Raw genomic sequence first — 27,403 nt, 5'->3', positions numbered from 1 at the left:
GTTTATTTCAACTAAAATGTTTATTTCAGCATTTACCATGTAAAATGTACATATAATAAAACCACGTTTTGCAGCCAGTTGTTAGAAGTTTAATGACAATAAGTCTGGCTCTCTGTACAACAACAGCCCCTCACCAGCAGAGAATAGCAGTGCTAAAAAAGGGACAGCAGTCTTTTTCACTTCTTAGTTTGTTCAGAAAATATTTATTTCATGTAATGTACACTGTACAAAGATGTGAAATTTGTTGAGCGCTCTTCCTTCACAATCACATTTTGTGTAACATTTCCTCACTTGTTTCAAGTTTCTAAATCATTTAGAAACAAAACAAACTACAGAAAAAATGTGATTTTCATCAAGTGAACAATCTTTCAAATGACACGTTTAAAGTACAAACACACATTCACTATTCGTGATAACTTCTCAGCTTTCTTCTCTAAATCGTGTGACACAGAGGACAAAATGAGTAAAATAAATCAGCGTTTGCCTTGTATAACTTAGAAGTGATTAGTCAAACAATCAGAATATTCTACAAATAAATCAACATTAAGTATACGGACATTAGTCATTATGGAGTCATACGCTCTGTGGGTACATCTAACATTAAATAGCTCCTTCAGGGTGTCGACGTTTTCTAAAAGGGTGAGTAAAAGTAGCAGCTTAGTAGTTAGAGCAGAATCACATCCAGTTTTCTGTGTTGTTGAACGTATCCTTCCATCGCTAATCCATAAATACAAGTGGAAGGAACCAGAAGAGGAACAAATTCCCTTTAATGGAGAATTAGTCTGAGTTTTCTGTGATATAAAAAAGGCTTTGGTGGTTTTTGTGCTGTGGTGACATCAGCAAAGACCGTTTGTTGTGGTTTTCTCCAGAATTCAGGTCATGGAAAGATAAAACATGCACTTTAGCGCGCGCGCGCACACACACACACACACACACACACACACACACACACACACACACACACACACACACATTAGATAGATAAATTAAGAGAAGCGTGTGGCGGGGTGTTTCGGATGCTCACACATGAAACACAATGCTTCAAACAGGACACGTGTGAAGTTTGATGGCTGCATGTTGTTCAGCTGTGAGGCTTGATGAAGGATACATCAACAGCATGCCAGGATGTTCAAAAGGATCACACACTTCATGACAGGAGGTGAAAACCTTAACGCTGCTGTTTTTGTGATTAAGGCTAAAGAAACCCTTTATAACATTATTTATGTCATAAATATGAAAGAGTTCGGTTTATTTCCAGATAGATAAGGCACTTTTCTAGCTGAAGCCATGAGAATGCACTCATCTTTACGGTGTTGCATCATTAATATGGGGGGTGGATTGTAAAGTAATACATAAATAAATCACCAGTGATGTTTTACCACATTTAGCTTCAAATAATACAAGTATTCCGTAATATTTATATAACGTTGCCTCTAAACATTTAGTAGCAATTCCAAATCATTTTAAAACTAATCATTTTGACCAAAATCTAAATATTTTAGTTAGAACTAAATATTTTAAATAAATCTTAATATTTGAAGTAAAATCTAAATATGAATAGTTGGGCCTAATATTTTTAGAATAAGTGAATCTAAATATTTTGAATTAAAACCAATTTTTCTAAACAAATCCATATATTTAGAATAGAGTCGAAATATACAAACTTAAGCTAAATGTTTTTATCAAATTTAAAAAAAGATTTAAAGCACATTTCTAAGAATCTAATCTAAACGCATATAGTTAAAGTTGAAACTGAACTATTTATTGTCTAATGGTAATAAAGCAACTATATAATAATCACTTTTATTTGATCATGTAATTATTTAACAAAGTAACCTATAAATCCGCCACCAGAGGGCAGCAGACACGTGTGGGACTGTGGCAAGTTTTTGATTACAGCACTAATGTTAATATCCCATCTCGATGCTCTAATGCCAGAGATGGTTTGATACTAATTTGTAATATGGGGTTAAAAGGTGACTTGATGTTATTATGAGGAGCTAAATGTGGCTAAATTTAACTGTTTATTTTCTTTATGAGTTACTTTAGAATCGGCACCCTGCATGAGACCGTTTTCTCACAGAGATCTGGGTCTGGAACATTCTGCTTCCAGATTTAAAGTTTAACTTAACTTTTTAAATAAAGTTGAAACAGAAATTGTTCCCAGAGTTCCAGAATTAAACAGTTTTCAATCACATACTGTCCAGTTTTCTGCTTTCTGCATGAATTCTTGATTTCACTGCAGCACGACCTACGGTGCCGACGCTGAAGCGAGGCTGAATGTATTGTTTACCTGCTCTCGCACATCAGTTTTATTTTGCTCTGTACCACCGTTCTGCTGCATCTCGGTTTATAGTCCATCCATCCATCCATGAGGTGAGCTGAGAAAACAAATTAAGGAAGCACATTAAGGGGGACTTGAGTCTTTGACTGGTGGGAATACAAACTACTCATGCTAGAACTTCTGACATCATATTGGTAAGCATCAGAAACTTCCCGCTCTTCTTGCTTTTACTCCATCCTGTCACTTCCATCACCGTTGATCTGCACCACACAGTCCTTGTTCAGTGGCTCCTTGGAGCGGGTTGTGTCAAAGTGCTGATTGCTCACCAAGTACCTGCCCTGATCATCCAGCCCCAATGCGGGCAAGAATCGGCGATCATACTGGATTTCCTGGCGCAGGTAGGAGGTTCTCTTCTGGCACGAGTCACCAGTTCCCTCCTGTGAAGCTGTAAGGAAGACCACCAACTCAAAGTGCTTGGATGAGCCTTCACACAGGGTGGAGTAGAGGGGACTTTGACGGTCCAGTGGATGGTAAAATGTAAGAGGAAAAATAAAGAAAGGGCATGGCTGCTGGCCCAAATGGTCCAAGTGGAAGTCCACAGAGGTCTGGTGGAGAGCTTGACCTTCATGCTCTTCATAGAGCACAGCGTTCACCTTCACGTCTACCAGAGGTCGCTGCAAGAGATTGGTGACTCGTATCATGAGGCAGGTCTGACCCTGGTTTTGACCCACCACAGCCTGGGGGCTGAACTGGATGACTCCAGCTCGCTTCTGAGGTCGTGCTATCTTGGCTACAAACGCACCTGAAAGACAAGACAACCCAACAGTCACGATGAGATGACTTGTTACTCTGAAGATATCTCTCTATCAGCTCAGAACAAGAAAAAAACGCTCAGTTTCAACGGCAGAACGGCTAACAAGCCGAACATTCTGGGGTGAAATGAGACTGAAGCTCTCAGTAATCAGGTACGGGTAAGTGTACATTCACCAGCTGCAGCCCCCGAGCCACATCCAGTCATTAAATATACTTTATGTTTTCTCATGCATGTGCTCCTGCCCTAAATCCCCAATTTGTTGTTGTTGCTTTTTTCATTTAAAATATAGCACGATTGTAAACCACTACAGCAGGCTGCATAAGGCCCCAGTATAAACTCATAGTCCTCCATCACGACTTGTCCTGTGAGCTCAAGTGTTGCTGAGTTTGTGATTCACGGTTCTGGTTCCTGACTTTTGGACTCCCCCCCCCCCCCCCCCCCCCCCCACACACACACACACAGTTCACCCCCAGCAGTGCTGTAAGGCTCTGCTGGAGTTTCGGATCTTTTTTTCTGGTGCCTGGCCCTCGCCTGTTACTTGACTACTGTGTTTGAATAATGGATTTTGGATAAAGACTGTTGGATTAAAGATTTTGGAAACTGGATTCAGCGACCTTACTAACCCCAGCTTCTTCTCTGTCCCTCTGCATCAGTTCATCACCTCCGCTGGATGTTGTGCCTCCCCACATCAACATTCTTATTGGCTTCATCTCGCCCCCCTTCCTGTAAGAACTTACAAACACGCCCACCTCTCACTCACCTGACCTCACTGCTGATGTCTTCTACATATTTGTCTAAATGAATGGAAGACCTCCTCTAATCAATGCAAGGCATCATCTGGTGATGCCCTCCAGGCTCTCCAGACCCTAGCTAGCGATGTGGGCATGTTTAACAAACACGTCTCTGTTTTAAATCCTCATTTTGTAAAAGAATCTTGATGGACTTGTTCAACGAATCTCTCAGTTTGCAGAATCATCTTTAAAGGGGACCTAGTACTACTTTCTATTTGTCGTTGGAAATTCTTTGAGCCTCTATATAGAATTTATACCTGACGGGTCGAGGACGTGTGCACGGTTCCATCAGGGGCGGGGAGGGTGTGTGTGGGGGCTGTGGATCTAAATAGCATTCTTTCAAAGTCTGGACATTCCCATCCTGATTGGTGCTCTTTGCTGTTTTCCAAACAGGAGGTTAGCAATAGCTCAAGCTAGCTCTGTGTCTCCTTAGTACTGAACAATAACTAAAATCTTTTTCAGTGATACACTTTGGCATCACATTCTCACACCCGAAGCGTCAAAATATGACGATTCGGAGTGCCCCAGCGCGTCAGGAGAGGACGAATTGAGGACGCACTGTCCCAGAGCATCGGTATCCGACGCCCGTGGTGAGAAGAACATTTGACCGACTTGTGAACTACTTAACCTTCCCCTCACCCCCATTCTAACCTTAACTAGCTGGTGCATGAAACGCTTAATTGAAAATTGCTGGGTTAAGGGTAGGACGGGGGTGAGGGGAAGGTTAAATCGATAGAGGTTCGACGTGAGATGTCCGTGTCAACGCGGGTGTCAAATGCGTGTCCCTGCTTGTCCTCTCTCCAGAGATTTTGGTGCTAAATCACATGACTCCATAACCTTCAGCTGCTGCGCGTCACTCACACACAGCCCCGCCCCTCATTCATAACATTTTACAGAGTTCATGAATTAAAAAAATACCCAGAAAATCTAAGCTTTGACTGTATTTTAAAAGTAAACATAAACAGAGCTATGTAAACATCTGTGTTGCAGAATCTGATGGTTGCAGAAAATCCTGCAACACCGACACACAGCTCTGGCGAGGACAGGTCAAAGCTTCCAGAGCCCGCTCTGAACCGAACCTCACTTCCTCCTTTTGACACGCGCACACGGGTGTTAGACTCACAGCTCCGCCAGAGGACAGCAGTTACCAGGCAACAGCTCCGTCACCTAAACGTTTCCCCACAAGAACAGACTCTAAACAGAACACATAAAACAACTCCTTAAAGGACATTTGCAAAGAGAGCAGGACATGCCATCTGTTAAACTAGGCAGCCCGGATCTGGCTTTACTTCCTGTTGAGCTGAGAGCATGCAGTTTGTGCACAAAGGGGTCCATGTGCAACAGGCTGAGAGCAGCAGTGTGACAGATGGGTCAGGATCCAGTTAATAGGAAAGGGACGTTCACATGATTGGAAAAGGTAATTCAAATTATTGTTTTTTAAATTAATTTGTTAAGTGAGCTTCTGCAGAGGATCACAGTTCAAATACAGTTTTTCTGCACATTTTCTCATTATTCCTGTATGAAGATACATTAATACCTGAGAGTTGTGCCCGAGGCCTGAAACAGATTTGCAGCCCACAGCTCCTTAGGGACGGATCAAAAGCGGGGAGTAATGTTCCAATAAAGGATAATTTTTGTTGTTGCTGCTGTTATATCACCAGCCAATTTATGAGCATCCTTTAAAACTAAAGTAATCTCTTTGATTTCTATTGCATATAGCAACTGTGATGGCAGCTCTCTGCAGCGTTCCGAGCCAGTTTAACTATGTGACTGGTGATTAACACACACAGTCCTGCTAACCTGACTTCTTTTTCATGGAAAAGTTATTTTTTCTTAATTTTTTTTCCTCAAATTTAATTAAAGAGAACTTAAGTTAGACATTTTAAGCAAAAAGTTCACAACAATTCATTGCATATGCAAAACACACACACACACACACACACACACACACACACACACACACACACACACACACACACACACACACACACACACACACACCACTTATCACTGAATATAATATAATATATAGAATATAAATGAGAATCTGAATAGAAATATGTTGCATTTACGAGTTACGCTTGTCTGCCAATCATAGAGTAATTGCACTTACTTGTGCATTAATTAACATAAGGTATGTATCAATGAGTGTGATTGATGAATAGACACATATATACACTCATGCGCAACGTGTTGATGCGCCACAGATCTCTTTGTCTCACTCACAGCTTTAATTGAAGCCAATGTAAATTATCATACAACTGTTAGGTCTATTTAAGATAAACATATGTTTAAATTAATTTTTTTAAACAATTCAGACATTAGTTAGTTAGTTTATCCTTATTATCTAACATAAGCATGACCGAAATGCTGTAAAAGCAGAGAAGAGCTGCTCCTAGAGCCTGGATGCCTGCACGGTGAATGAAAACAAGATGTGTTTTTTATTCCAGGTGCGTTGATGCTTAGAAATAGAACTGGGTGGAAGCTACACCACAAATCATCTGGAGATCATACTCCTATGCTGGAGGTGCATTTTAAATGGGTCATCTACAGTCAGTGTGTTTTGCCCTCATTCTGCCACCTTTACCTGTGCTGTTTTTTTATGCCAGACAGACGTGAGCTTAGCCTTTGAAGGAGCAGAAGTCTAGTGCACATAAAGCCTCTTCAGAAAACATCAGAACTATCTTTGAAGGTTTCATTGAGAATGGTACCTGTGATGAATGCTTCCAGCATTAGCCCCAGCAGCATCTGCACAGCTAGCAGTGCGATGGCACTGGGACAGTCTCCACTGGGGAACATGGTGCCATAGCCAATGGTTAACTGTGTCTCCAGAGAAAAAGAAAAGGCAGCAGTGAAGCTGGTGATGTATTTCACACAAACCACGTGACCCTGTGGTGGGTGATCGTGGTCTTGAACTGCGAGGTCTCCGTTGAGGTGGGCTAGTAAGTACCACAAGCAGGCAAACAGCAGCCAGTGGGCAATGAAGGAGGCACAGAAGGCAAGCAGAACCCATCTCCAGCGCAGACTCACCAACATTCCCCACATGTCCTGCAAGGCCAGCAACCAGACTCTGCTCCAGCCCCTGCACCGTGAGTCTGAGGGGCAGAGCATGGGATTAAGAGCACAGCGTCCATCTTTTGTAACCAAGCGCTGACAAGGTGGAGAGGACAAAATCGGAGAGGAGGAAGCTTTGCCAGCCAAAACACAACTATTGGATTTGGTTGTCATGGTTGCTGGTAGATGTCAAGCAGGCGATGAGAAACTTCCTAGAAAGCAAATCAAACAAAAGGTGTGGTAAGTATCAGGGGGTGAGGGTGTATGTGAAAACAACTGCAGTTTATTTACTGTTTTCACAAGTTTTTATTGCTTCTCATGCAGAATCCACGTTTTTATTTTAGTTGCTTTGGTTTGAACTCATCTCTGAGCAGGTAGGTTTAACATGCACTACAACCCAAAAACCAGCCTGTTTCTGCCATTCTGACTCAAGTATCTTACAAAGGTTATGTGGACATGGTTAAAGGTTAAATGAACACTTCACGGCAAAAGAATGAGACCGGTTTCCACAACAGCTAGCTCAAAAAGCCTGGCATCAATGTATTCAAATGTTCTTTCTACGGCACACGGATGTTCTAAACATCTCCAGAAACATCCAGATTCATCCTTGTGTGAGATCAAGGATTCTGACTTGGTTTAAAATAAAAGTAGCTCCACTTTGTCCCGCTGATTCCACCTAAACATGCTGTCAGATGGGCGCCATGTTTATGGACGTCCCACCGGCTGTTAACGGTTTTGTCCTGAGCTACTTTTTCGTATTCTGCCGAGATAGCACATCTCATTCAAGCCTGCGGGCTGGAGGATGGAGTTCCTGCATTCATAAAAAGGATGAATGAGTCCAGACCGCTATCTGTTGGACCACAGTGTTAGGGCGTCTCTCAATAAGAGAATCTACACGCGACAAAAAGATCACAGAGAAACAGCTGGAGGCAAAAATCTAGAAGAGCCAGTCAGACATGCGAGCGGCCGAGTTCAACTGGGTCACGGAGAAAGGCGCCGTCTGCGGGGAATACGGCTTCCAAATGTCGCGTTTTCAAGAGGAATCATGATGGACAGAAATGTTTTTGTGGAAACGCAATCATAACCTGGATCTCACACAAGGACGGGTACAAATGTGAAGCAGGCATTTCTAAGAATTGGGATGACTGAAATGCAGAAAGCGTACATGAAAGGCATTTTAGTTCAGCTTAAATCTGGCCCTTTTCACCTGATTTACTGTAAACCTTTAGTGATGTTTGAGGAAACCTCACACTGGCATGTATTAGATGCTCATTTTGGGACCGGTCTTGTATTTGATAGGTTTAGCTCTTCAGCTGAACATGAACAGGAACGTAATCGATGTATTTAAGTTCAGAAAAACAGCACGCAGTCATGTCTGAGGACCGCTCTGTTAAATCACCAACGTATGGAACCGTCATGACTCATTTAGACAAATGAAGCAGATGCATGTGCTGGCAGTCTGACAACCAGACAGCCAGGGTTCTGTGTTACACAGAGTTTCTATTTCTATGTCAATATTGTTGCCAGGAGATTAGAGCAGCTCTCAGCTGGGACTCCGTCTGAGCAACACAGCAACATGCAGAGTAGGAATGTGTCTTTCATCTGCAGGGAGCTGGCTCTGCATGGCTCTACACCTGTGTGCTTCACCAATAACAAACAGCAGTTTGCATGAGCATTATTACCCACGCATCATGTACATACGTGTTTGTTTACCACGCAGTAAGCACTCGGTTTTATCACGATGAATAAGGTCAGCACAACCGGCTGCCGTCACAAACGTCGTCGTCGTGCTGCAGAGCCGTTTATCAGAAATTTGGTTGTGACTGAGGAGGATTTGATCAAAGTTTGTTTCGGTTAAATTTTTTGTCATGAGAAAACTTCTGAAGAGAAAAGAACATCAGCGTTCACCTCACGGTCTGTTTAGGTCTGATGGTGTGTAGCATAAACTATCTTAGTATGAACACCTGAAGCAAAAAACCACATTCTGCCCCTCTGGGACCTTTGTACACCAGTTTAAAACCGTTTGAGAGGAAATAAATCTGCTTTAGTTGACAGACATGGTCAAGATTTTAGAGGATAACCTGTGTGCTGGTTTCCATGGTTACAGAAGTGTAATTACAAGTTCTTCAGGTCAGTTCTCTGTAGTTCTCCCTGGCATGCTGTCATTTAACCTCTGGTCCAGATCCTGACTGATGGAGCTCATTCTTCATCATCAGTGTGTGGGACCCACACTTTGTAGGTTTTTGCTTTTCTATCTGCCAGTTGAGGATTCATCACAACTGTTCAAAGGGATTCTGGTCCGAGTTTCCTGGGGCTGGACCCATCACAATGATATTTTGTTCCTGACCTATTTAGTTCTGACTTTATCCTTCTGGACCAGATCTCCATCTTTCTGGAGAAGGCATTGTTCATCCCCAAACTGTTGCTGGATAGTTGGAGGAGTTCCTCTGGGAGGATGTTTAGGTACCACCATTATTCACGACTGTTCTGTGGCAAACTGTGAGTAAGTGAGTCCCCTCCCTTGGCTGAGAAGCACCCCTACACACACACACACACACACACACACACACACACACACACACACACACACACACACACACACACACACACACACACACACACACACACACACACACACACACACACACACACAAACAGTCTCAGGATGCGCTTCTGTTGGAAGACCAGTAACTTTCCTCCGGTCCGTGGCGGCCCAGTCCCTGGACCCGAGTCTGTTTCTGACGGATGTCTTGGAGAAAAAAGGCTTCTTTGCTGTTCTTCTCGACACAAGGCCATCCTCCTAAAGCCTTCTGCTTTCTGAGCTGCAGATGAACTCACACCTGCTCTGGTGCAGCTCTGATCCTGCAGCTGGATCAACTTCAGGCGGCCCTGGTGCTGCTGGACTTTTTTGTGCTGCCTGAGGCCTTCTTCACAAATGCAGTGGAATGTTTTTGTTGGGTTGACATTTATTTTCATGTCAAAGAGGAACTGTGAATCTGATCACTCTTCTTAACTTTCCAGATTTGAGACATACTGCCATCACGAAACGTTACGATTGCAGTAGACGTAAACCTACAGAGTTGTCTTTTCCAGATGAAGCAGGCTGTTCCTCTTCATCTCCACTCTATATAAATGTTTTCATCCCGCTCTCTTTTGACCATAGACCAGCAATAAACCAGTACAGCATATCTGACAATAACACACCTGTGTTCTGTTTGAAAGTTTGAAAACTTTTTGCTCTAAAGGACATTTGGAATGTGTTCTAGAACACAGAAACCTCCGTTGATAAGTTCTGCTTCAGCGAACTAGTATCCCCACCTCCCCGTATCCCTCAACAGGACCGTCTAGTCACAACGCCCGAGGATAATGACAAAGATGAAAACTTGTTTTCTTCTAAAACTTCTTCATTTCTTTACATTTTCCATCCAAACAACCAGACTTTCTTGTCATCTCTTAAAGAGGTCTGGACCTTCTGAGGGACTTTGACTACTTTTCACCCTGTTTTGGATTTTGTATCCTAACCTCTCCCAGAGAAATCATTCTTGGTTTGTGACAATAGGCTTTGCCCTGTGAATCACTCTGACATGAAAAGGCCCCTAAACACAGGAAATAAACGAGATGAAACTCAACGTAGAGTGTTCAATCAGATCTTAAGGCTCTTACTTCCTAGCAGGTTCTCACAAAGACACAAGTTGTTCTTATTTTAATAGTTGGATCTATGAAAACACGTTTGTCAGAAAGAAAAAAAGGGACTTTAGCTCCAAGACCGTGATTTCCCAAGAGCAGTGGAGTTTTTTTTTACTTTACTGTAATAATGTCTTTAGTTTGGATTTAAACCATCTGTGTGCACAGATATAAGAAAATGGTAAAGAAGATGATTCATTACATAAACCTTGATGTTTATGTAATGTTGGGTCAGCAACAACGTCTTTTTCCACTTTATCACAGAACAAACACGTCAGAAGCAGAAATGGTCTATATCCTTGTGAAGATAAGATTGTGCAATTGTGTAAAACCTGCAGGTTACTGAACTGGTTAGAAAGGCTTTTAGTTGAGCTGAGTCAGTAAACCAGGTCTGATGATCAGAACCTAAATACGGATGAAATCTTCGTCTCTACTGAGGGATTCTGTCATGTTCTAGGTGAGGTCAACAGCAGTGCGTACTCACCTGGAGCTGCAGTCTGGACTGAAGCGGTGCGCTCTGACCTGTTCACCTCAGACTGGCTTAAAGCTCTGCTGAGCACAAAAAGAGCTGACAAGAGTCCCAATAGATCCTTGGAAGACTGGGTTTAAAATACCCCAAAAATGGGGTTTGAAGCAAAAAGTGCAGAAAGTGTAAGTCCAGAGGGGCCAGTGTGTGTCGGCGCTGGACAGAGAGCTGCTCTGAGCGTCACTGCAGCGTGCAGCGTCGGGCTCTGGGGCGAGAATGATTCAATCGGTCACATTACTCTGCATGGAGCCTATTAGCGTTCCCGGAAGACACAAGACACACAGGGATTTGTGTGTGTGTGTGTGTGTTGGGGGTGGGGTTGGGGTTGGGGTAACAACACCTTGTCACATTTCATTCAGTGAGCTTTTGTAGCTGGTAGGTGTTCTGTAGCTGCTGCTGTGAGATTTTGGGTTTGCTGACGTAGATGTGCAGGTGAATCTCTGAGTGTGGGAGTCAGTGCATGCCTCCAGCACCCAGCTTTCAGGTGTGTCTGCGATGTCACCAACAGCATAAAGAAAATCAGCAATAATGATGATAATAATAATAATAATAATAATAATAATAATAATAATAATAATAATAATAATAGGAGCATGAACAGCTGTGTTTTGTTTTTAAAATTCAAGAATCAAAACTTTTTTTGTGCATCAATAGAATTTAAAATTCAATTCAAGTTTATTTATATAGCGCCAAATCACGACAAGAGTCATCTCAAGTCACTTCACATAACAAACATTCCAATTCAGGTCAGTTCATTAAGCCTTCGTCTTCGTCTTCGTCTTCCTCCGCTTATCCGGGTCCGGGTCGCGGGGGCAGCATCCCAATTAGGGAGCTCCAGGCCGTCCTCTCCCCGGCCTTGTCCACCAGCTCCTCCGGCAGGACCCCAAGGCGCTCCCGGACCAGATTGGAGATGTAACCTCTCCAACGTGTCCTGGGTCGACCCGGGGGCCTTCTGCCGGCAGGACATGCCCGAAACACCTCCCCGGGGAAGCGTCCAGGAGGCATCCTGACCAGATGCCCAAACCACCTCAACTGGCTCCTTTCGATCTTGAGGAGCAGCGGTTCTACTCCGAGTCCCTCCCGAATGTCCGAGCTCCTCACCCTATCTCTAAGGCTGAGCCCGGCCACCCTACGGAGGAAACTCATTTCGGCCGCTTGTATCCGCGATCTCGTTCTTTCGGTCATTACCCAAAGCTCATGACCATAGGTGAGGATTGGGACGTAGATCGACCGGTAAATCGAGAGCCTGGCTTTCTGGCTCAGCTCCCTCTTCCCCACGACAGATCGGCTCAGCGTCCGCATCACTGCAGACGCCGAACCAATCCGCCTGTCGATCTCCCGATCCCTCCTACCCTCACTCGTGAACAAGACCCCGAGATACTTAAACTCCTCCACTTGAGGTAGGACCTCTCCCCCGACCCGGAGGTGGCAAGCCACCCTTTTCCGGTCGAGAAAAGTTCATTAAGCCAATCAGGAAAATGTTTCCTACATAAGGAACCCAGCAGGTTGCATCGAGTCACTGACTAGTGTCAGAGTCTTTACAGCAATCCTCATACTAAGCAAGCATTTAGCGACAGTGGAGAGGAAAACTCCCTTTTAACAGGAAGAAACCTCCAGAGCAGGGGTGGGCAATCCTGGTCCTCGAGGGCCGCTATCCAGCATGTTTTAGCTTCTTTCTGCTCCAACACCCCTGATTCCTGGATAAATCACCTGTTCAGCAGCTCATCAGGCTCTGCAACATCCTGTTAATCACCAGCAGATTCAAGCCAGGTGTGTTTATGCAGAGAAACAACTAAAACCTGCTGGATAGCGGCCCTCGAGGACCAGGATTGCCCACCCCTGCTCCAGAGGATCCTGGCTCAGTATAAGCAGCCATCCACCATGACTCACTGAATCAAAATGAAATCAAACCAGTTTTATTCAACATCAACAACAACAACAACTGTTTTCACACCACAGAGTAAAACCCAAACTGTTGACATATTAACCAATAAATCACTGGAAGCTTCCTTTCTGGGGTTAAAGAACAGAAGAGCCACATGACTGGAAGTCAGCAGTGATCTTTGACCTGTGAGCGTGACAACAGTGGAGCTGATAGGTAGGTCCACCCAACAACAGCTCCATTTACCTCGTAGCAACATGGCCTCATTGTCTCTCATGTGGTTTCTCCTCTCATCTGATTAATCAAGTGTATGTATAAAACTTTACTGTGTAACGGTCATTCCTCTTACCCAAGAAATCCCTGGGAACTTCCTTTCTGGGGGCAGAAGCAGTGGAGCCACATGACTGGAAGTCAGCAGTGATCTTTGACCTCTGAGCATCCCAGCAGTGGTGCTGATAGGTAGGCCCACCCAACAACAGCTCCATTTACCTCGAACAAGCATGGCCTTATTATCACTCATGTTAATAGAGCTCACCCGTGTGGTTTCTCGTCTGCTTAATCGGGTTCATGCACTTAAAAAGTTATTCTTGGCCATTGTAAACACAAGCTAGAACTTTTATATAAGATGTACTTAAAATGTAGAAAATCACAACTATCAAACTGGTTAACAATTCTTTAATTGCGTGTGCGTGCCTGCGTGCACGAGCGTGTTTACATTTCCAGCATTTCCATTACATGATGCAGCATCCTCTCTCTAACGCTGCTAACGTAAATGATGTCCTTCCAGCTAGTCTTGAGCTCACATTCTCAGATGTTTTTGGTCTCCAGACAAAAACACGTTAACCAAACTTAAATTTTTCTCCTGCTGCGTCTCGTGTTGAGACACAGATGTGGGGACAAGGCTACCTCTCTGGTTAGGAACCTGCAGCCCCTCTGGCTAGAAGTTTAGTTTAGTTTAGTTTAGTTTCATTTTGTTTCGTTTATTTCATTCAATCAATCAAATTAAAGTTACATTAAAACAATTCATGTTCACAAATAATCGTAAATGAAAACGAGCAGAAAGAAGCAAAAATTTATAATATCTGCCCCCTTTTCACATCAAGAAGACATTAGCTGTTCAACTCAAAGAATTGCGTTCATCTAACCCCCACCCCAACACAAAACAAGTCAATCAGCCTACTTAAGTTCTTATTACTTCATCATGATACGTTTCAATTTTTTTTTAAATACAGAAAATGATTTAGATCGTTTTATTTCACTGTTGAGTCTATTCCATAAATAGACACCTTTAACTGAGATACATCTTTCCATTATTGCTGTTCGGAATCTTGATTTTTTAAAAATATCAGTTCCTTTTAGATTAGAATTACTTTCTCTTTTTACTAATTTCTTTTGAATTGGTAGAATTCCTTTATGTGCTTTGTACATAAATTTTAATTAATTATATTCAACTAGTTTGTCAAATTTCATTAGGTCTAGCTGTGAAAACATTGGATCAGTATGATCCCTGAATCCACTTCCACTAATAACTCTCACTGCTCTTTTCTGTAAAAGAAAATTTGAATGCGTATATGTTTTGCAGGTACTTCCCCATACTTCGATACAATATGTCAGATATGGAAGAATTAATGAGTTATACAGAATATGCAAAGCTTTTATGTTCAAGAATTCCTTCGTCTTATTTAGTACTGAAATAGCTCTAAATATTTTAATTTTAATATAGTTTAAGTGAGAGATCCACGATAAGTGTTCGTCAATAATAACACCTAAAAACTTAACTTCTTTTACTCTTTCTATCTCAATTTCTTCAACATTTATTGATGCATCAGCACTTTTTTTTACTACTACAAAAAACTATAAAGTTAGTTTTATCGATATTTAAAGAAAGCCTATTGAAATCAAACCATATTTTAATTTTTGTTAATTCATTTTCAACTACATTTAAAACATCTTTTATATTTTCTCCTGAATAAAATAAGGTAGTGTCATCTGCAAATAGTCGTCGTCGTCTTCCTCCGCTTATCGGGGCCGGGTCGCGGGGGCAGCATCCCAACTAGGGAGCTCCAGACCGTCCTCTCCCTGGCCTTCTCCACCAGCTCCTCCGGCAGGACCCCAAGGCGTTCCCGGACCAGATTGGAGATGTAACCTCTCCAACGTGTCCTGGGTCGACCCGAGGGCCTCCTGCCGGCAGAACATGCCCGAAACACCTCCCCAGGGAGGCGTCCAGGAGGCATCCTGACCAGATGCCCAAACTACCTCAACTGGCTCCTTTCGATTCGGAGGAGCAGCGGTTCTACTCCGAGTCCCTCCCGAATGTCCAAGCTCCTCGCCCTATCTCTAAGGCTGAGCCCGGCCACCCTATGGAGGAAACTCATTTCGGCCGCTTGTATCCGCGATCTCGTTCTTTTGGTCATTACCCAAAGCTCATGGCCATAGGTGAGGATTGGAACGTAGATCGACCGGTAAATTGAGAGCCTGGCTTTCTGGCTCAGCTCCCTCTTCACCACGACAGATCCAATCAGCGTCCGCATCACTGCAGACGCTGAACCAATCCGCCTGTCGATTGCCTCCCGATCCGTCCTACCCTCACTCGTGAACAAGACCCAGAGATATTTAAACTCCTCCACTTGCGGTAGGGCCTCTCTCCCGACCCGGAGTTGGCAAGCCACCCTTTTCCGGTCAAGAACCATTGTCTCAGATTTGGAGGTGCTGATCCTCATCTCAGCCGCTTCACACTTGGCCGTGAACCTACCCAGCAAGAGCTGAAGATCAGAGCTGGATGAAGCTAGGAGGACCACTTCATCTGCAAAAAGCAGAGACGAGATTCTCCTGCCACCAAACTCGACACACTCCACACCATGGCTGCACCTAGAAATTCTGTCCATAAAGGTAATGAACAGAACCGGTGACAAAGGGCAGCCCTGGCGGAGTCCAACCCTCACCGGGAACAGGTTCGACTTACTTCCGGCTATGCAGACCAAACTCACACTCCTCTGTTAAAGGGACTGAATGGCCCTTAACAGGAAGCCACCCACCCCATACTCCTGGAGTGTCCCCCACAGGGTGACCCAGGGGACACGGTCATAAGCCTTCTCCAAATCCACAAAACACATGTGGATTGGTTGGGCAAACTCCCATGCCCCCTCCATCACCCTTGCAATGGTATAGAGCTTGTCCACGGTTCCACGGCCAGGACGAAAACCACATTGCTCCTCCTCAATCTGAGATTCAACTATCGATCGGACCCTCCTCTACAGTACCTTGGAGTAGACCTTTCCAGGGAGGCTGAGGAGTGTGATCCCCCTATAGTTGGAATATACCCTCAGGTCACCCTTCTTAAAGATGGGGACCACAACCCTGGTGTGCCACTCCACAGGAACTGCCCCCGATGACCACGTAATGTTGCAGAGACGTGTCAACCATGACAGCCCTACAACATCCAGAGTCTTGAAATACCGAGGACGAATCTCATCCGCCCCCGGGGCTCCGCCGCTGTGTAGTTGTTTGACTACCTCAGCAACTTCTGCCCCCGAGACTGGACAGTCCATCCCCAGGTCTCCCAGCTCTGGTTCCTCCTCGGAATGCCCGTAGGTGGGATTGAGGAGCTCCTCAAAGTATTCCTTCCACCGCCCGACTATAGCCCCAGTTGACATCAGCGGCTCCCCATCCCCACTGTAAACAGTGTGAGCGAGTTGCTGCCTTCCTCTCCTGAGGCACCAAACTCCTCCCACACCCAAGATTTTGCCTTGGCAACTGCCACTGCTACACCCCGCTTGGCTATCCGGTACCTGTCGGCTGCCTCCAGAGACCCACAGACCAGCCACGCCCTGTAGGCCTCCTTCTTCAGCCTGACGGCTCCTCGAACCTCTGGTGTCCACCAGTGGGTACGGGGGTTGCCACCACGACTGGCACCGGCCACCTTGCGATCACAGCTAGCAACAGCCGCCTCAACAATCGCAGAGTGGAAAAAGGCCCACTCGGAGTCGATGTCCACCACTGCTCTCTGGATGCGGTCAAAGCTCTGCCGGAGGTGGGAGTTGAAGACCGTCTTAACAGGTTCTTCTGCCAGGTGTTCCCAGCAGACCCTCACTATGCGTTTGGGTCTGCCAGGTCTACGCAGCATCTTTCCCTGCCATCTGATCCAACTCACCACCAGGTGGTGATCAGTTGACAGCTCCGCTCCTCTCTTCACTCGGGCATCCAAAATATACGGCTGCAGGTCAGATGATACGATTACAAAGTCTATCATCGACCTGCGACCTAGGCTGCCCTGGTACCAAGTGTACCGATGGGCATCCTTATGTTCGAACATGGTGTTCATTATGGCCAAACTACGGGTTGCACAGAGGTCCAATAACGAAACACCACTCAAGTTCAGATCAGGCGGCCCGTTCCTCCCAATCATACCCCTCCAGGTCATGCTGTCATTGCCCACATGAGCATTGAAGTCCCCCAGCAGGACAATGGAGTCCCCTGATGGAGCACTATCTAGCACCCGTCCCAGGGACTCCAAAAAGGGTGGGTACTCTGAACTGATATTTGGCCCACAAGCACAAACAACAGTCAGGACCTGTTCCCCAGCCCAAAGGCACGGGGAAGCTACCCTCTCGTTCCCCGGGGTAAACCCCAACACACAGGCAGGGAGTCGTGGGGCTAACAAGAAGACAACCCCAGCCCTCCACCTCTCACCCGGAGCAACTCCTGCAAAGGAGAGTGTCCAACCCCTCTCAAGGACATGGGTTCCAGAGCCAATGCTATGTGTTGAGGTGAGTCCGACAACATCTAGCCAATACCACTCAACCTCTGCCACAAGCTCCTGCTCCTTCCCCGCCAGCGAGGTGACGTTCCATGTCCCAAAAACCAGTTTCCTTGTCCGGGATCGGACCGCCAAGGCTCCCTCCTTGGTCTGCCACCCTATCCACTCCTCCTTGAACCGTCACCTTATCGTGGTGGAGGAGTTTGAGTGCTCTAACGGATCCTAGGAGCTATGTTGTCTGGGGCACTTTATGCCCCTGGTAGGGTCTCCCATGACAAATTGGTCTTAGGTGAAGGGTGAGACAAAGAATGGTTCAGAGGATCTTTCATGGATATAAAATTAAAGAGTCGGAGTACCCGGCCCGGAGGGTTACCGCGGTCCCACCTTGGAGCCAGGCCTGGGGTTGGGGCCCATGAGCGAGCACCTGGTGGCCGGGCTTTCGCCCATGGGGCCTGGCCGGGCCCAGCCCGAATCAGATACATGGGCTCATCCAACTGTGGATCTGCAAATAGTATGCACTTGAATAATTTTGAAACCAAAGCAATATCATTAACGTATAAAAGAAAGAGTAATGGTCCAAAGACCGATCCTTGTGGTACTCCACAACTAATATTATGTATAGAGGATTTTATATTATTAATTTCCACAAACTGTTGTTGTTTCATCAAATAACTTCGGACCCTCTCATGTGCTACTCCTCTAATCCCGTATTTGTATAATTTATCTAATAATATTACATGATCCAGCATATCAAACACTTTTTGTAAATCTACAAAAACACTCACCAAATATTGTTTATTATCTATTGCTATTGAAATCTCTTCTGCTAAGTCAGTTATTGCTGTTGCAGTTGAATGATTAGAACGAAACCCATATTGACTATTATGCAACACACTATGCCTATTAATAAACTTTTCCAATCTAACAACAAATAATTTTTCCAGAATTTTTGAAAACCGCGGAAGCAGTGATATTGGCCTATAATTAGAGTATTCATGCTTATTTCCACCCTTATAGAGTGGTATCACTCTAGCAGTTTTCATGTTTTCTGGAAATATTCCTTTAACAAATGATAGATTGCATATATATGTAAATGGTTTAATAACTAGGTCTATGATGTTTTTCACAAGAGACATATTCATATCGACATAATCATTGGAAGTCTTGTTCGGACACTGTTGCACAATTTGTATTATTTCACTCTCATCTACTTTATTCAATTCAATTCAATTCAAAAATACTTTATTAATCCCAGAGGGAAATTGATTGCTGTAGTAGCTCAGAATAATAATTATAATCAAGTCATCAAAGAGTTGTTGTATATTATTACAATGGCTGTTGGCAGGAAGGATCTCCAGTAGCGGTCAGTGTTGCAGCCAAACTGAAGACACTCTTCCGTTGTCGGACAGTCTTGTGAAGAGAATGCTCAGGGTTGTCCATCATTTTCTTGATTCTCTGGAGAATCCTTCTTTGCATTATCTTCTCCAGCGGTTCCGAAACTGCCGATACTCTGGCTGAGTCCTTGAAAAGGCTTGGAGTTCCTCCATCTTGTTGGCCAGTGATCTCACATTGCCCACTATGATCGATGGAAGAGATGGTTTGAATTTCCTCTTTCTCTGTCTCCGTGTTGCTCCCGCTCTGCACCCACGCTTCTTGTGTTTTAGCTCATTTGGGATTTGTGGCTTCAGTCGAGGTATTATTTCAGCCTTTCCAATGTTAATCAGTTGCTCCCGATTGTAAACCAGCTTGTTGCCATGGTTACGCATCATAACAAATGCTCAAAAAGTGAAAAAAGTGAAAAAATAGCAGTAAAAATCCTCCAAGCTTCACAGCACCAGAAACAGAAAAAAAAGTGTCCAAAAAAATACAGTTTTTCCTGAGAAACTAGAAGAAAAAATGTCCAAAAAAGGCAAAACTTCCATATAGTCAACAGAGCTACTCCAACATGCAGCCGCCCAGAGCAGCGCAGTTCTGGAATCCTCAAGAAAAATACTATCCCCAACATCTTTTATTGTTTTTCCAGTATTATCATTTTTAACTTTGGGAATTTGTTTAGCTAAATTTGAGCCGATAATCACAAAAAATGTATGAAAGTCATTTGCGATTTCTTTTTTATCATAATTATCCATCTTGTTTTTTATAAAGTAATTTGGTAATTGTGGTCGTACTTTATCTTTTTTTTAGAAGTTTACTAATTACACCCCATGTGTTCTTTGTGTTATCCTTGTTTTTATCTAATAATTGACTGTAATACTCCCTTTTCTGACGTTTTATAATCCATAATAATTTGTTTTTATATTTTTTATATCTCACCTCTGATTCTTTTGTCCTAAGCTTCAAAAACCTTATATATAAATAATTTTTTTCTTGCAGGCATTTTTTTATACCATTTGTCATCCGCGGTTTGTTAATTTTCTTGGCATTACCTCCTATTTGGATCATTTTACAGTTCTTATTGTACAAAGTCAACAGTATGTTCATGAAAGTATTATAGGCAATGTTCACGTCATCTTTGTACGCATCATCCCATTTCTACTTCTTTAGGTCTTCTTTAAAGGCATTCAATGCTGTGACTGATCTGTTTCTTACATATACTTCTGTTGTGTCTTGGACAGGTTTACTATATTCGCACTCAAGAATAGAAAATATGGGAAGATGGTCACTCACATCCGTCAGTAAAATTCCACCTAATAACAACGTATCTTCTGTTTTCATGTTAGTAAAAATATGATCAGTAATAGTTGCACTATGTGTTGTAATCCTAGTTGGTTTAGTGATCATAGGGAACAACTCTGTGCTATACATAGAATTCATAAACTCCTCTGATATATTCTGCCCTCCCTCTAGATCTACGTACATTAAAATCACCACAAAGGAACACAGTTTTACTTTGAGACTTATCGAACACCTCAATTATTCTATCTGTAAATTTCTCTACACATGACCCAGGTTTCCTATAAACACTTGTGATGATATTTTATTTCAACCCATCTTTGAACAAGCAGTGTTATGTTAAATGCACAGCATTTTCCCAGTAAACCAGCTAAATAAAGTACAAAATTCCATTTACTTACTGATAAAAATAAAGCAGACATATATTGGATGAGCTCTGAGTGAAATTAACACCACAGCTTGTCCTCTTTGTCCAAATAATTCCATGATTATCAATCAATCAATCAATCAAAGATACTTTATTAATCCCAGAGGGAAATTAGAGTTTCAGTACACACAATTCAGAGATCAGACATACATGGGCAAGACACATGACAAGAATTAATGACTGTGGTCATTCACAACCCTGGGTCTCGCTACCTTAATAGAGATAAGAGGGTAACATGAGGAATCGATTCGGGAGGAGGGGAAAAAGAAAAGGCACTTCACAGCTACCCTCCTACCAGGAGGGCAGCTTTGCTCTGCAAAAAAAAAAAAACACCTCATAGATATGCAACAGACTTCAGACAACACAACATGAGACACCAATAAGAAGGCAGAACGGGGCTGGGATCCTGTTTCCCCCAGCGAGAGCAGCCATCAACGGCGCTCAGCCACTGTAGCCACAGGTGGGAGGGAGATCTTGGGAGAAGCGCAGGTTGATGACCTCGCCAGGCTGAAGTCCACCAATCCGAAGGCGGGGAGTGGGTGGTGGTGGGGGGCTGGGGGGGTAGTTCGGGTTTGCACAGCATCTGTCTGCATTCCTTCGTGGGGGTTTGTTCCTAGCCTCTCAAGGGTGTTATGGCGTCAGATTCGTATAACAAGACTTTGTTTGGGTCAGGCTGAGATAATTTTCCTCTCTGCCTTCAGTCTTTAAACTGATCATTCCAGTCCTTCAGTGAAGCCAATTTGGGGGTTTTAAACTTGTCCATACCGTCCGGTGACTCTCTCCAAGATGACATCCATTTTGCGCACTAATACCGGTATTGCAGCTAGAACATTGTCCAGTTTACGATTCACCTCAAGTAACGTCCCAGTCTGTGAGGTATCCACATGGACGGTGCTTTCCGTGGGCGCGGGTCACCCTCCAATCGCCCCCGTCTTCCCAAATTTCCAGAAAACCAGATATCCTCCCACTCCAATCAGAAGAAATCCAGTGATCATCAGGCCAAATATCCACACGTCTTTGACATCCTCAACGGACAGCTGGCTGAGGCATATGATCTTCCATTCCCTCCAGGAATCCAGCATATATCCCACCGGGTGTGTCCCCTGTGGACATGCGGGAGCCCCCTGCTCCGTTCTCATTGTAGAAAAAATCTTAACAATCGCGTTAAATGACCAGTTTATCAAATCCACGGTTAAAAATAGGGTTTTTCAGAAGAAATGCAGAGAAGTGCTCTGTAGGCAGACAGGACAAAGAGCCTTGGGATAAAAAGATAAGGGAGCAAAAAGAGAAGTGTCTGTTCTCTGCAAGTGCCAGGAAGAAAACACATCTGAACACACAGAGGACACAACTGAGTTCATAGAGTCGAAATGGCCGAGCATGCATTAAGGTGAGGCCCAGGCTGAGGTCGCTCCCGGAGTTAGTCACTAGCGCTAGCGTACTCCCACATCACCCCGCTTCTCCTCCAGCTTCACTGGCTGCCATTCAACTTCAGGGTTCATTTCAAGATCCTGGTTCTGGTCTATAGGGCCTTACATGGACAAGCACCATCTTACATTGGTGATCTTCTTAGTCCCTACACCCCCAGCAGGTCCCTGCTTATATGTCTGCTCCGTTCTCCCCCGCAGACACGCTCCTTCCAGTGCTCGGCAACAAACTCCATGCAGAAAAGTTGCAGCTGGGTATCAAACCTGCAACCTTCTCTCTGTGGGACAGCAGTGTTACCAGCTTTTCCACCATGCAGCCCACAGATTGATGGAAGCTAACTGTGTGTGTTTACCTGTAGCTGTTTAATTAGTGGGGTCTTGTTTGCAGACTAACGAGGAAAGGTGTTGTAAGACGTCACCGCGACACTCTTACTAAAAATACTTGGTTAGTGGAGTTGTTTTGGTTGTCTCAGAGGTACAATGATGAGTTGTACTGTATATGGTTTTGTTTTTATCTACAGAATGTTGGCGTCAGGGATGCAGAAAGGAGGCTGGAACAGACCATCATGAGCCTTCATGTGATTCGTAAAGAAGCAGCTGATGAAGAAGAACTCAGTCATTTCCACAGTGTGTGTAAACCGCTGCAGCTCTGCAGTTGTACCATCACGACCGACCTGAAGGAGTCTGAAGTCTTCGATCGAGGCATCTTCATGGCAGAGAAATTCACTATGTGAATTATTGGGTTGAATCTATGTTTATTCACTGATGTGGACATGTTTTTAAGTCACAGCCTTCATTTGGAAGTTTTTGCTCTCTGACCTTTGTTCTATCTTCTGTTTTTGGAAACCTGTCAGTTTGGTATTTTGAATGAAAACATTCAGAAACATATTCATTTAAAATTTTTACATAAAGTTTATTTGAAGATTCACGTAAACATTGACCAAATAAATACACAGAGTCCAGGTAAATGTACACTTACTACCGTACATACATGCAAACAGGTCAGTGGACCTTTCATTGACTTTATGTAATAAACTTACATAAACTTTATTTTTAGGCCAGCTTTATTTTAAGTGTGTATGAGGCTTTATAACATTAGTTTATTTTTCAGCGACGCCTCTTCATCTCACTGTTTCTGCTTCTCTATGTCTCATCTTCCCATTTTGTCTCACTGCCGGTCTGTCTCTCCATCTCACTGTCTCACTTCATATTTTATAAACTGGTTTATTTTAGCCGGTGGACATAACAGCACTGATATAGTTTATGTACTAAATCATTCTGGGTGGACTCTACCCCGGAGTTCAAAGCTCTAATGCAGTCTGGTTTTTAATCTCTTTCATTTTACTTTATATGTTTTTTAGGCATTTCAAAAAAATTGCATGAAGCTGTTTATTGGTTCCCCCTTTTGATGATAAAAACTGATGAAACCTCAACATGGAATCATGTTTACTTCTTGTTGTGAGTGTATGCATATGTTTTTAGAGCGGAATACTTATTCTTTATTTTTGCACAAATATTAAAAACGCTCACCGCTGCATGCACAGTTAGCTTTTATTCATGAGACATGAACAATAAAGTGTTTTCTCTCTGTGTCTGCACATGAGGTTCATCTCTGAATTATTCATCATTAACCTTAATTACTTAAATCCATAATGTGACCAAGTCTAGCCTAATAACAGCAGCTCTCTTTATTTCAGGTTTGTTCTGCAGCACTGGACAGATTCTCTTTAGTGGAAGAAAGGGCTGTAGAGTTGTGGACCCGCGGGTCAGACAGTGAGTTACAGTCTGCTGTTGCAACAACACGCAGCTACAGGCCAGGAGCTACTGGCTCAAACATGTGAAGCAGTGCGCAAAGAGGGAAGATGGGCTGTAGTAGCCGCTCAGGTCGTAAAAATGTAAACCTTTGACATCGAGAGGAGCCAGTTGATGTGGCTCGGGCATCCGGTCAGGATGCCTCCTGGACGCCTCCATGGTGAGGTTTTCTGGGCACGTCCAACCGGGAGGAGACCTAAAGGTAGACCTAGGACACGGTGGAGGGACAATGTCTCTCACCTGGCAGGGAGCATCTTGGGATTCCCCCGGAGGAGCTGGCCCAAGTGGCTGGGGAGAGGGAAGTCTGGGCCTCTTGCCTTAGGCTACTGCCCCCACGACCCGACTCCGGATAAGCGGACGAGGATGGATGGATGGATGGATGGATGGATGGGCTGTAATTAGTTCTGTTTCCCTTTCCTCTGTGTCCTGTCCAGCAGTACAGCAATCAGAATGGGTGTCAGAGTGCCAAAATCAGGCCTTACAGAATTACTTCCACAGGTGTGTTGTTACAGCCTCCTCTATTAAGCTGTTAGGATTTCTTTCAGCTTATTTTAAATCCCAGCGGACTCAGTGGAAGGGAAGGAAGGGGAAGAATAAAAGAGAGGTGGGGGAAAGTTAACAAAAAGGAATAATCCAGAAGGTACAAGCACCTGACCTGTGGATCACCCATAACTTGAAAGGCTGAGAGGCATGATACCAACGGGTGATGCGTGCGTTGGTATTCGTCATACGGTGAAGCCTCTGCAGTGGCGCGTGCCACAGAGTTTACAGGCTTGTTCCAGGAGGTACAGGTGGAGGAATTCCTGCTTGATGGTGCAGTGTCACAGTTCCCTGCTGATGTACAGCACCGGGCGGCTATGGTCCAGAGAACCAAATCTGAGGCCCCTTTCCAGTTAGGCCGGTTAGGGGCCTGGCTACAGCTGCAAAGTCCAGGATAAATTGGAGGTAGTAGCCAACCAGCCCTAGGAACTGCATGACCGCTTTTTGGTCCAGAGAGATGGTTAGGATGCAATTTCCATGCTACTTCCTGACTTCTAGATTACTCATGAACTTTCCTCTTTGACTAATCTTACAGTGAGGTCTGGCTGGAGTGAGACCTTTTACTCCACTGCTGAGAGACATGGTGATCAAAGCGAATTATTAGGATGATAAATATCTTTACTGTAACTGGGAACACATTGATTTGCAATACTTTTAATGTCTCAATACTGCTCTCTACTGGTCAGGCAGTGGCTGCGCAACACATCGATATTTATTAATGTTGCTAATGCATGCTAGGCATGTCTTTGAACGTTGATTTAACCTACAAGGATAATCCAGCTATTCTGAAGGGTGTTTATATGTAAAAACAACTAAAATACTTACAACTTAATTGATGACTTCCTGAACAGCCTCTGTTTAGAGAGACAGAGTATATCCTCCATGGACTGATGACCCACTGGCTAGTCTTTGTGAAAACCAGAACTGCTGGCAACTTCCAAACCCAATTAATAGCCAACAATTAAAACTGACAGATTATTTATGCTGGATTTCACCAGCAGCAGCACTCTGTATCACTCATGGATCCAGTAGTCCAGCTTGTGCAGGGAACACAGCAGCAATTCTCTTTGCATGTGAGGACATTTTGATCATGTCTCAGATCTGACCAAGGTGACCTCATCTTCTATACCGCCTTTTCCTCAGTAGGGTCACAGAGAGCTGGTGTCTGTCTCCAGCAGTCTTCAGATGAGAGACAGGTACATCACGAGGACACAACCAGTCATACAATCACACACACCTAGGGCTAATGAACCTCCTCAGTTAACCTAACATGCATGTTTTGATGTGTAGGATGAAGCCAAAGCTCCTGGACTCCACCCAGAAGGCTGGAGCTGCAATAGTAACCTTACAGCGAGGTGACTGTGCGCCACCATCCAGCCCATTCAGAAGAAACTTTAAAGAGCAAGTCACCCCCAAATAAACTTTTTTTTTTGCTGATAAACTAAATAAATGAGTGTCTAATCGTGCTGCAGACACGTGTCGTCAATAATTTGGCACTTCAGTGCATCTTGGTTAAAATTTAAATATTCTGCCTAAAACTGGCAGTGTTGTGCCGTTGTCAGGTAAAAACTCTGCATTGTATTTTAATTTAAATCTGCCACCGCTATTGGCTAAGAAGTATGCTATGATGTAAACTGGTACATTATGATGTCACAATGCTGTCGTGAGCCTGAGTGTGTGTGTATTTGTTAGCGGCTCCACCCTCTCGGTCTGCCAGGCAACAGCATTTGTTGCATTTTTCAAACATGAAGTGGGAGTGGAGTTAGACTCTGGTAGGGGGTGACTTGCTCTTTAAATACAAATACAAGCTTACATAAAGGGTGTGTGCAAACCATGCAGATGTCAACAGAACCCAAGATTTGAATCAGAGGTAACGGCACTGCCTGCTATATCACTGACGTCCTGGAAGTAAAAATGTTAACCTTTGACCTGTAAAATGCTCTGAGATAACCTTTGGTGTGGATTGTTGCTTTGATGTAAATTCATGCTACATTCTGCCTGACAAGCCATCCCATAAACATGAAAACATAATCCGACAACAACCCAGACTGAGCTTGGTCATGGGGCGTAATCTACGGTTGTCTTTTAAACCATCTCCGCATGCTATTGGACAACAAACAGCATTACAAACTCACCACTACAGACGTCAGTCAACGGGGCAGTCCACCACACACCATAGAAGAAGAAAGAACCACATCCTTTTTCTAACTAAAATGATTAAGTACCTCTATCTGTTTTTAACTCAAAGAAAAGTCTAAATAGTCCAAAATTTGATGCCAAAGCCGTTTTAAGCCATCTTTGTTCCACTCCATTGCATCATCCCGCCCACCACACCAATTGAGCGCTGTGATTGGCGTACAACACAAAACTGCTCAGGTCAATGGTAGAGTTGCTGAGGCTCCTGTGGAGTGTGGCTAGACCGTGATGCAGAGAAAAATCATTCTGATTTCTAGGCTAACTGGCAGCTACATTTTTCAGTCTCATTTAAATGATTTCGGCCTAGGGATGTCCCAATCAAGGTTTTGTTTTCATTGATTAGATCAGTATGGAGGCACTCAGCTTCTCGTGTTCTGTAATACGACACAGACACGGCTGGACCAGAGAAAAGAACCAGAAAGTGGAAGTTGGCTCAAGGAGACCAACAATCATTGAAAATGTTGGGAGCTCCATATCAGCTAGTTTCTCACTTACTGATCATTTTAGACAAATAACTAAAAACTTCAATTAGCAGGAACA

At 43.9% G+C, this 27,403-nt stretch overlaps 1 protein-coding gene across 1 annotated transcript; it reads right to left on the bottom strand.

The window, feature by feature from the left end:
• Positions 1 to 2,219: 2,219 nt before the first annotated feature.
• Positions 2,220 to 11,402, bottom strand: kcnj13 (potassium inwardly rectifying channel subfamily J member 13). Its single transcript, XM_015976020.3, has 3 exons — positions 11,112 to 11,402; positions 6,601 to 7,155; positions 2,220 to 3,086 (listed from the first exon to the last, which is right to left on the bottom strand). Exons 2-3 carry the CDS (start codon positions 7,115 to 7,117, stop codon positions 2,512 to 2,514), a joined length of 1,092 nt encoding a protein of 363 aa, XP_015831506.1. The 5' UTR covers positions 7,118 to 7,155; positions 11,112 to 11,402; the 3' UTR covers positions 2,220 to 2,511.
• Positions 11,403 to 27,403: the final 16,001 nt, after the last annotated feature.

The sequence above is a fragment of the Nothobranchius furzeri genome, chromosome 13, assembly GCF_043380555.1.
Source record: "Nothobranchius furzeri strain GRZ-AD chromosome 13, NfurGRZ-RIMD1, whole genome shotgun sequence".
NCBI classification, from domain to species: Eukaryota; Metazoa; Chordata; class Actinopteri; order Cyprinodontiformes; family Nothobranchiidae; genus Nothobranchius; species Nothobranchius furzeri.
Note: the sequence above shows the minus strand (reverse complement) of the source record. Positions and strands in the feature narration are given on the sequence as shown.

Bases quoted from the DNA above. Each gene is read 5' to 3' on its own strand.
- kcnj13 (XM_015976020.3), bottom strand. From the start codon at position 7,117: ATGACAACCAAATCCAATAGTTGTGTTTTGGCTGGCAAAGCTTCCTCC. The intron at 3,087-6,600 runs GTACCATTCTCA...CTTGTCTTTCAG, and splicing joins GCTGGAAGCATTCATCACAG to GTGCGTTTGTAGCCAAGATA.